This window comes from Oncorhynchus keta, chromosome 4 (genome assembly GCF_023373465.1).
Source record: "Oncorhynchus keta strain PuntledgeMale-10-30-2019 chromosome 4, Oket_V2, whole genome shotgun sequence".
NCBI classification, from domain to species: Eukaryota; Metazoa; Chordata; class Actinopteri; order Salmoniformes; family Salmonidae; genus Oncorhynchus; species Oncorhynchus keta.
Window position 1 is genome coordinate 16,449,002 of NC_068424.1, and position 10,000 is coordinate 16,459,001.

General features: G+C 40.4%; 1 protein-coding gene across 3 annotated transcripts in view; it reads right to left on the bottom strand.

Moving 5' to 3' along the window:
- Positions 1-10,000, bottom strand: part of LOC118375621 (MAP7 domain-containing protein 2-like) — a 33,619-nt gene that overhangs the window by 23,029 nt on the left and 590 nt on the right. For 2 of the 3 annotated variants that reach the window (XM_052502088.1, XM_052502083.1), the window contains exons 1-2: positions 9,930-10,000; positions 960-1,114 (exon numbers count right to left, since the gene is read on the bottom strand). The exon at positions 9,930-10,000 is cut by the window's right edge and continues 590 nt beyond it. In XM_052502088.1, coding sequence (XP_052358048.1) covers positions 960-1,114; positions 9,930-9,969 — 195 coding nt within the window. In that variant the 5' untranslated portion in view covers positions 9,970-10,000. The remainder of the gene's footprint in view (positions 1-959; positions 1,115-9,929) is intronic. The other variant, XM_052502086.1, reaches the window with a different exon arrangement.

The following is a 10,000-nucleotide window of genomic DNA, read 5'->3' on the forward strand; positions in this document are numbered from 1 at the left end:
AATAGTGATGGAGGTGGAAGGAGTGGGGGTAAAATAGTGATGGAGGTGGAAGGAATGGGGGTAAAATAGTGATGGAGGTGGAAGGAGTGGGGGTAAAATAGTGATGGAGGTGGAAGGAGTGGGGGTAAAATAGTGATGGAGGTGGAAGGAGTGGGGGTAAAATAGTGATGGAGGTGGAAGGAGTGGTGGTAAAATAGTGATGGAGGTGGAAGGAGTGTTTGAGGAAAGGACAAGAAGAGAGACAGAGGGAGCAGAAGAGAACCATAGAGATCCTGTTAAATTACTAGAGGGGCTTTGACACAAACCCTGAAAGTTCCAGAATGTTATGATGGTTGCAGCTATTTTGGTCAGGGAGAGATCCAAACCAGACTAATTGGAATGAATGGCAGTAGAGGCATAAGTGATTCATTTCCTGATTTTACTTATGGAGAAAAATGTAAGTATGTGATATCAGTGATTGTGTAATATAATTATTGTCAACCTAAAATATTCTCATATCATAAAAAATAGTGTTCATACAAATGTTCTGTATAAATAGCCTCTAAAATATATGTAAACAGACCATAAATGTCTCTGACATTTTTCTTGGAAAGCTGTGAGTTATATTATGATACAGTATCAGTTGCATTGACAACTTGTCTGATTCCTATCATCAGCTGGTTTCAGCCAGAGTACGGCTGTGACTGCATTGTTTGAATGGGATGTTGGCATATTGGCAGTTCATTTGACACATTTATGGAATCATTCCTCTAAAACTGTCTGGCTAGCTATAATAGTGCAGATAAATTCTTCAAATTAATTGTTTTACACAATATCTTATCACAGTACAGGCTGACCATGGTTGACCAACTCCCTGACCAAAATCGCTGACCTTTTATACTGTCAAAAGAATGTTCCTGTCCATTGTAGTATTCAAATTCCTAATTCTATGGAGGGAGCATAGTAGTTTGACCTCTGACCTTTTCCTCCTCGTCCTGCTGTTGTCTCCTCTCCTCCACTGATGCCCTCCTCTCCTCCTCCCTTCTTTTCTGCTCTTCCATCTTCCTCCCTCGTTCATCGGCACAACGCTCCAGCTGCTGCCGTACACGTTGCTCTTTATCACGCAAAAACTCCTCTAGGTACACACACACACACACACACACACACACACACACACACACACACACACACACACACACACACACACACACACACACACACACACACACACACACACACACACACACACACACACACTTAGGGGTTAGGTTTAGACTTAGGGGTAAGGTTTAGGGTTAGAATTAGACTGCGGGGTTAGGTTTAGGGTTAGAATTACATTTAGGGGTTAGGTTTAGAATTAGACTAAGGGGTTAGGTTTACAATTAGACTTAGGGGTTAGGTTTACAATTAGACTTAGGGATTAGGTTTAGAAATAGACTTAGGGGTTAGGTTTAGGGTTAGAATTAAACTTAGGGGTTAGGTTTAGAATTAGAATTAGATTTAGGAGTTAGGTTTAGAATTAGACTTAGGGGTTAGGTTTACAATTAGACTTAGGGGTTAGGTTTAGGGTTAGAATTAGACTTAGGGGTTAGGTTTAGAATTAGAATTAGATTTAGGGGTTAGGTTTAGAATTAGACTTAGGGGTTAGGTTTAGAATTAGAATTAGATTTAGGGGTTAGGTTTAGAATTAGACTTAGGGGTTAGGTTTACAATTAGACTTAGGGGTTAGGTTTAGGGTTAGAATTAGACTTAGGGGTTAGGTTTAGAATTAGAATTAGAATTAGATTTAGGGGTTAGGTTTAGAATTAGACTTAGGGGTTAGGTTTAGAATTATACTTAGGGGTAAGGTTTAGACTTAGGGGTTAGGTTTAGGGTTAGAATTAGACTTAGGGGTTAGGTTTAGAATTAGACTTAGGGGTTAGGATTAGGGTTAGAATTAGATTTAGGGGTTAGGTTTAGAATTAGACTTAGGGGTTAGGTTTAGGGTTAGAATTAGACTTAGGGGTTAGGTTTAGAATTAGACTTAGGGGTTAGGTTTAGAATTAGACTTAGGGGTTAGGTTTAGGGTTAGAATTAGACTTAGGGGTTAGGTTTACAATTAGACTTAGGGGTTAGGTTTACAATTAGACTTAGGGGTTAGGTTTAGAATTAGACTTAGGGGTTAGGTTTAGAATTAGACTTAGGGGTTAGGTTTAGAATTAGACTTAGAGGTTAGGTTTAGAATTAGACTTAGGGGTTAGGTTTAGAATTAGACTTAGGGTTTAGGTTTAGACTTAGGGGTTAGGTTTAGGGTTAGAATTAGACTTAGGGGTTAGGTTTAGAATTAGAATTAGACTTAGAGGTTAGGTTTAGAATTAGAATTAGACTTAGGGGTTAGGGTTAGAATTAGACTTAGGGGTTAGGTTTAGAATTAGACTTAGAGGTTAGGTTTAGAATTAGGGGTTAGGTTTAGGGTTAGAATTAGACTTAGGGGTTAGGTTTAGAATTATAATTAGACTTAGGGGTTAGGTTTAGAATTATAATTAGACTTAGGGGTTAGGTTTACAATTAGACTTAGGGGTTAGGTTTAGGGTTAGAATTAGACTTAGGGGTTAGGTTTAGAATTAGAATTAGATTTAGGGGTTAGGTTTAGAATTAGACTTAGGGGTTAGGTTTAGAATTAGAGTTAGATTTAGGGGTTAGGTTTAGAATTAGACTTAGGGGTTAGGTTTAGAATTAGACTTAGGGGTTAGGTTTAGGGTTAGAATTAGACTTAGGGGTTAGGTTTAGAATTAGAATTAGAATTAGATTTAGGGGTTAGGTTTAGAATTAGACTTAGGGGTTAGGTTTAGAATTATACTTAGGGGTAAGGTTTAGACTTAGGGGTTAGGTTTAGGGTTAGAATTAGACTTAGGGGTTAGGTTTAGAATTAGACTTAGGGGTTAGGTTTATAATTAGACTGAGGGGTTAGGTTTAGAAGTAGACTTAGGGGTTAGGTTTAGACTTGGGGGTTAGGTTTAGAATTAGACTTAGGGGTTAGGATTAGGGTTAGAATTAGACTTAGGGGTTAGGTTTAGAATTAGACTTAGGGGTTAGGTTTAGGGTTAGAATTAGACTTAGGGGTTAGGTTTAGAATTAGACTTAGGGGTTAGGTTTAGAATTAGACTTAGGTGTTAGGTTTAGGGTTAGAATTAGACTTAGGGGTTAGGTTTACAATTAGACTTAGGGGTTAGGTTTAGAATTAGACTTAGGGGTTAGGTTTACAATTAGACTTAGGGGTTAGGTTTAGAATTAGACTTAGGGGTTATGTTTAGAATTAGACTTAGGGGTTAGGTTTAGAATTAGACTTAGGGGTTAGGTTTAGAATTAGACTTAGAGGTTAGGTTTAGAATTAGACTTAGAGGTTAGGTTTAGAATTAGACTTAGGGGTTAGGTTTAGACTTAGGGGGTTAGGTTTAGGGTTAGAATTAGACTTAGGGGTTAGGTTTAGAATTAGAATTAGACTTAGGGGTTAGGTTTAGAATTAGAATTAGACTTAGGGGTTAGGGTTAGAATTAGACTTAGGGGTTAGGTTTAGAATTAGACTTAGAGGTTAGGTTTAGAATTAGACTTAGGGGTTAGTTTTAGGGTTAGAATTAGACTTAGGGGTTAGGTTTAGAATTAGACTTAGGGGTTAGGTTTAGAATTAGACTTAGGGGTTAGGTTTAGAATTAGGGGTTAGGTTTAGGATTAGATTTAGGGGTTAGGTTTAGACTTAGAGGTTAGGTTTAGGGTTAGAATTAGGGGTTAGGTTTAGAATTAGACTTAGGGGTTAGGTTTAGAATTAGAATTAGACTTAGGGGTTAGGTTTAGAATTAGAATTAGATTTAAGGGTTAGGGTTAGAATTAGACTTAGGGGTTAGGTTTAGAATTAGACTTAGGGGTTAGGTTTAAAATTAGGGGTTAGGTTTAGGATTAGACTTAGGGGTTAGGTTTAGACTTAGAGGTTAGGTTTAGGGTTAGAATTAGGGGTTAGGTTTAGAATTAGACTTAGGGGTTAGGTTTAGAATTAGAATTAGATTTAGGGGTTAGGTTTAGAATTAGAATTAGACTTAAGGGTTAGGGTTAGAATTAGACTTAGGGGTTAGGTTTAGAATTAGACTTAGGGGTTCTGTTTAGAATTAGGGGTTAGGTTTAGAATTAGACTTAGGGGTTAGGTTTAGGGTTAGAATTAGACTTAGGGGTTAGGTTTAGAATTAGAATTAGACTTAGGGGTTGGGTTTAGGGTTAGAATTAGACTTAGGGGTTAGGTTTAGAATTAGACTTAGGGGTTAGGTTTGGAATTAGAATTAGACTTAGGGGTTAGGTTTAGAATTAGAATTAGACTTAGGGGTTAGGTTTAGGGTTAGAATTAGACTTAGGGGTTAGGTTTAGAATTAGACTTAGGGGTTAGGTTTAGAATTAGATTTAGGGGTTAGGATTAGGGTTAGAATTAGATTTAGGGGTTAGGTTTAGAATTAGACTTAGGGGTTAGGTTTAGGGTTAGAATTAGATTTAGGGGTTAGGTTTAGAATTAGACTTAGGGGTTAGGTTTAGAATTAGACTTAGGGGTTAGGTTTAGGGTTAGAATTAGACTTAGGGGTTAGGTTTAGAATTAGACTTAGGGGTTAGGTTTAGAATTAGAATTAGACTTAGGGGTTAGGTTTAGAATTAGAATTAGACTTAGGGGTTAGGGTTAGAATTAGAATTAGACTTAGGGGTTAGGTTTAGAATTAGAGTTAGGCGTTAGGTTTAGAATTAGACTTAGGGGTTAGGTTTAGAATTAGACTTAGGGGTTAGGTTTAGAATTAGGGGTTAGGTTTAGAATTAGATTTAGGGGTTAGGTTTAGACTTAGGGGTTTGGTTTAGGGTTAGAATTAGACTTAGGGGTTAGGTTTAGAATTAGACTTAGCGGTTAGGTTTAGGGTTAGAATTAGACTTAGGGGATAGGTTTAGAATTAGACTTAGGGGTTAGTTTTAGGGTTAGAATTAGACTTAGGGGTTAGGTTTAGAATTAGACTTAGGGGTTAGGTTTAGACATAGGGTTTAGGTTTAGAATTAGACTTAGGGGTTAGGTTTACAATTAGACTTAGGGTTTAGGTTTACAATTAGACTTAGGGGTTGGGTTTAGAATTAGACTTAGGGGTTAGGTTTAGAATTAGACTTAGGGGTTAGGTGTAGAATTAGATTTAGGGGTTAGGATTAGGGTTAGAATTAGATTTAGGGGTTCGGTTTAGAATTAGACTTAGGGGTTAGGTTTAGAATTAGACTTAGAGGTTAGGTTTAGAATTAGACTTAGGGGTTAGGTTTAGAATTAGACTTAGGGTTTAGGTTTAGACTTAGGGGTTAGGTTTAGGGTTAGAATTAGACTTAGGGGTTAGGTTTAGAATTAGACTTAGAGGTTAGGTTTAGAATTAGACTTAGAGGTTAGGTTTAGAATTAGAATTAGACTTAAGTTAGGTTTAGGGCAGTGGCATGTATTCATGGTTGCCAAGGGAAGCCGGGCTTCCTCAAAAAATTTACCAGGAAAAAACAAAAATTCTTTATTCCCTCTATGTTTCAGCAAGAGGCTGAATCTCACAGGAGAAAGCATCCAAGCGAGCGAAACAGTGTAGGCCATTTATCTGATGCTATCTTGTCCAAACAAGTATGACATTGTTAAAGAAAAAAATATATACAAAAAAATACAAAAAAATAAAAGTATGACATTGTTGCCGCCGTTAGCATTGAATGCAAGGGAAGCGAGCAAGCATTTGGCCTCAACAAAAAATGTATAAAATAATAGCCAATCAGCTTTGAGCTAAACTAAGCGAGCTCAACTGTGCACCAAAACAAAAGTGTCAAGGGAAGCCAGCTTTGATTCTGGCATCACACATATCAAATCGTATTGAGAGCATACGTTATTGACAGAAACAACTTGAATTGTTGCATATCCTTGTGTTGTTGTTCCCCGGGGGCTCGCTAGTTTTAAGCACATACATGCTTTTTAGTCCAGGAGTAAACTTAATCTGGTTCATGAATCTAGCCCATACAGATACAATGGAAATCAAATCAAATCACATTTTATTTGTCACATACACATGGTTAGCAGATGTTAATGCGAGTGTAGCGAAATGCTTGTGCTTCTAGTTCCGACAATGCAGTGATAACCAACAAGTAATCTAACTAACAATTCCAAAACTACTGTCTTATACACAGTGTAAGGGGATAAAGAATATGTACATAAGGATATATGAATGAGTGATGGTACAGGGCAGCATACAGTAGATGGTATCGAGTACAGTATATACATATGAGATGAGTATGTAGACAAAGTAAACAAAGTGGCATAGTTAAAGTGGCTAGTGATACATGTATTACATAAGGATGCAGTCGATGATATAGAGTACAGTATATACGTATGCATATGAGATGAATAATGTAGGGTAAGTAACATTATATAAGGTAGCATTGTTTAAAGTGGCTAGTGATATATTTACATCATTTCCCATCAATTCCCATTATTAAAGTGGCTGGAGTTGGGTCAGTGTCAATGACAGTGTGTTGGCAGCAGCCACTCAATGTTAGTGGTGGCTGTTTAACAGTCTGATGGCCTTGAGATAGAAGCTGTTTTTCAGTCTCTCGGTCCCAGCTTTGATGCACCTGTACTGACCTCGCCTTCTGGATGATAGCGGGGTGAACAGGCAGTGGCTCGGGTGGTTGATGTCCTTGATGACCTTTATGGCCTTCCTGTAACATCGGGTGGTGTAGGTGTCCTGGAGGGCAGGTAGTTTGCCCCCGTTGTGCAGACCTCACTACCCTCTGGAGAGCCTTACGGGTTGAGGGCGGAGCAGTTGCCGTACCAGGCGGTGATACAGCCCGCTAGGATGCTCTCGATTGTGCATCTGTAGAAGTTTGTGAGTGCTTTTGGTGACAAGCCGAATTTCTTCAGCCTCCTGAGGTTGAAGAGGCGCTGCTGCGCCTTCTTCACGACGCTGTCAGTGTGAGTGGACCAATTCAGTTTGTCTGTGATGTGTATGCCGAGGAACTTAAAACTTGCTACCCTCTCCACTACTGTTCCATCGATGTGGATAGGGGGGTGTTCCCTCTGCTGTTTCCTGAAGTCCACAATCATCTCCTTAGTTTTGTTGACGTTGAGTGTGAGGTTATTTTCCTGACACCACACTCCGAGGGCCCTCACCTCCTCCCTGTAGGCCGCCTCGTCGTTGTTGGTAATCAAGCCTACCACTGTTGTGTCGTCCGCAAACTTGATGATTGAGTTGGAGGCGTGCGTGGCCACGCAGTCGTGGGTGAACAGGGAGTACAGGAGAGGGCTCAGAACGCACCCTTGTGGGGCCCCCGTGTTGAGGATCAGCGGGGAGGAGATGTTGTTGCCTACCCTCACCACCTGGGGGCGGCCCGTCAGGAAGTCCAGTACCCAGTTGCACAGGGCGGGGTCGAGACCCTGGAAGGTCATTAAAATACGTAAAACCGCCGGGCTGTTGTGATTGGACGACAGATGAGAAGGGGACACATGCCCATTTGTGAGTGGTCTTGTCCCAGTGATGATGGGCGATGTCATGACTGCTGATTGGAGGGTAGAGTCAGTCACACACAGCTGCCAGAACTGAACATTAAACTTTAGCACAGTGGGCTCACACAGTCAATCTTGACACACGCAGGTTCGATTCCATAGAATTCTATTTCAATGTTTGATTTCCGGTCGGCCAGACACTATATCCCCAGCCTAGATGACACCTGACCCAGTCTGTACGTGAGGGGGAGAGATATACATCGTCCAGGTAACCTGGAGGTCATCCCTCCATTTAGCTAGAGGACAGTGGGTATTGTGTGGTTTATGGCTTTCTGTCTGGCAGACTGTCAATAGACAGAAACAGCACTACAATGAGGTGCAGCAGGATCATGTCTATGCTCAAACACACATGTTTGTTTTACTATCCTTGTGGGATAATTGATTCCCATTTAAAATCCTATTTTCCTTAACCCCTAACCCAAAACTCTAACCCCTAACCCAAAACTCTAACCCCTAACCCAAAACTCTAACCCCTAACCCAAAACTCTAACCCCTAACCCAAAACTCTAACCCCTAACCCAAAGCTCTAACCCCTAACCCAAAACTCTAACTCCTAACCCAAAACTCTAACCCCTAACCCAAAACTCTAACCCCTAACCCAAAGCTCTAACCCCTAACCCAAAACTCTAACCCCTAACCCAAAGCTCTAACCCCTAACCCAAAACTCTAACCCCTAACCCAAAACTCTAACTCCTAACCCAAAACTCTAACCCCTGGCCCTAACCCAAAGCTCTAACCCCTAACCCAAAACTCTAACCCCTAACCCAAAACTCTAACCCCTGGCCCTAACCCAAAGCTCTAACCCATAACCCAAAACTCTAACCCCTAACCCAAAACTCTAGCCCCTAACCCAAAACTCTAACCCCTAGCCCTAACCCAAAGCTCCAACCCCTTGCCATAACCCAAAACTCTAACCCCTATCCCTAACCTAAAACTCTAACCCCTAACCATAACCCAAAACTCTAACCCCTATCCCAAAACTCTAACCCCTAGCCCTAACCTAAAACTCTAACCCCTAACCATAACCCAAAACCCTAACCCAAAACTCTAATCCCTTATCATAACCCAAAACCCTAACCCAAAACTCTAACCCCTAGCCATAACCCAAAACTCTACCCCTAACCACAACCCAAAACCCTAACGCAAAACTCTAACCCCTAACCCTAACCCAAAACTCTAACCCCTAGCCATAACCCGAACCCAAAACTCTAACCCCTAACCCTAACCCAAAAATCTAATCCCTGTCCAAAACTCTTAACCCTAATCCTAACCCCTAACCATAACCCAAAACCCTAACCCAAAACTCTAACCCCTAGCCATAACCAAAACCCTAACCCCAAACTCTAACCCATAACCCTAACCCAAAACTCTAACCCCTAACCCCTAACCCTAACCCAAAACTCTAACCCCTAACCCAAAACTCTAACCCCTAGCCCTAACCCAAAGCTCTAACCCCTAGCCATAACCCAAAACTCAACCCCTATCCCTAACCCAAAACTCTAACCCAAAACTCTAACCCCTAGTCATAACCCTAACCCAAAACTCTAACCCCTAACCCCTAACCCAAAACTCTAAACCCTAACCATAACCCAAAACCCTAACCCAAAACTCTAACCCCTAACCCAAAACTCTAACCCCTAATCATAACCCAAAACTCTAACCCCTAGCCATAACCCAAAACTCTACCCCTAACCATAACCCAAAACCCTAACCCAAAACTCTAACCCCTAGCCATAACCCAAAACCCTAACCCAAAACTCTAACCCCTAGCCATAACCCAAAACCCTAACCCAAAACTCTAACCCCTAGCCATAACCCAAATATCGAATACCTATCCAAAACTCTTAACCCTAATCCTAACCACAGCTTCTACCCCCAAGACATAAGACTGAACAACTAATCAAATGACAACCAGACTATTTAAATGGGGGTTGCAACTCAATATTAGGAAGGTGTTCTTAATGTTTTCTATTCTCAGTGTATATACACGCTATATGCACACAGCAAGAAGCAGGTGTTCTTTACTGTCATAAGATATGTACATTTATGTAAATATATGCAGTCAGATCTGCCCCATGGGTATAAACACATCTTGTGTTAAATAAGATGGTTTCTTATTCTTGAGAGATAAGTCACATTTTAACATCAATAAATTAACAAATCTGCTAACACTCACTGAGTCAGGTGAGTTATAGTAACATTCCCTATAATACAAACATGCCCGTTCATGAATCAATACGGAAACATTTAATTTAATCGAAAGAACAATTGAATAGAGCAAAAAACACAATCCCCTAACAATATCCTTATCCCAAGCCTAGTACCATCATCCAATCAAAACAACCGCCAGTAAATCCTGAGCACATCATCATCATCTCACCTGTCACCTGGTGCCCAGCGCCTGGTTTGACTGTGGTCATCTCTGTTCCCACCACTACTGTACCTGTGTGT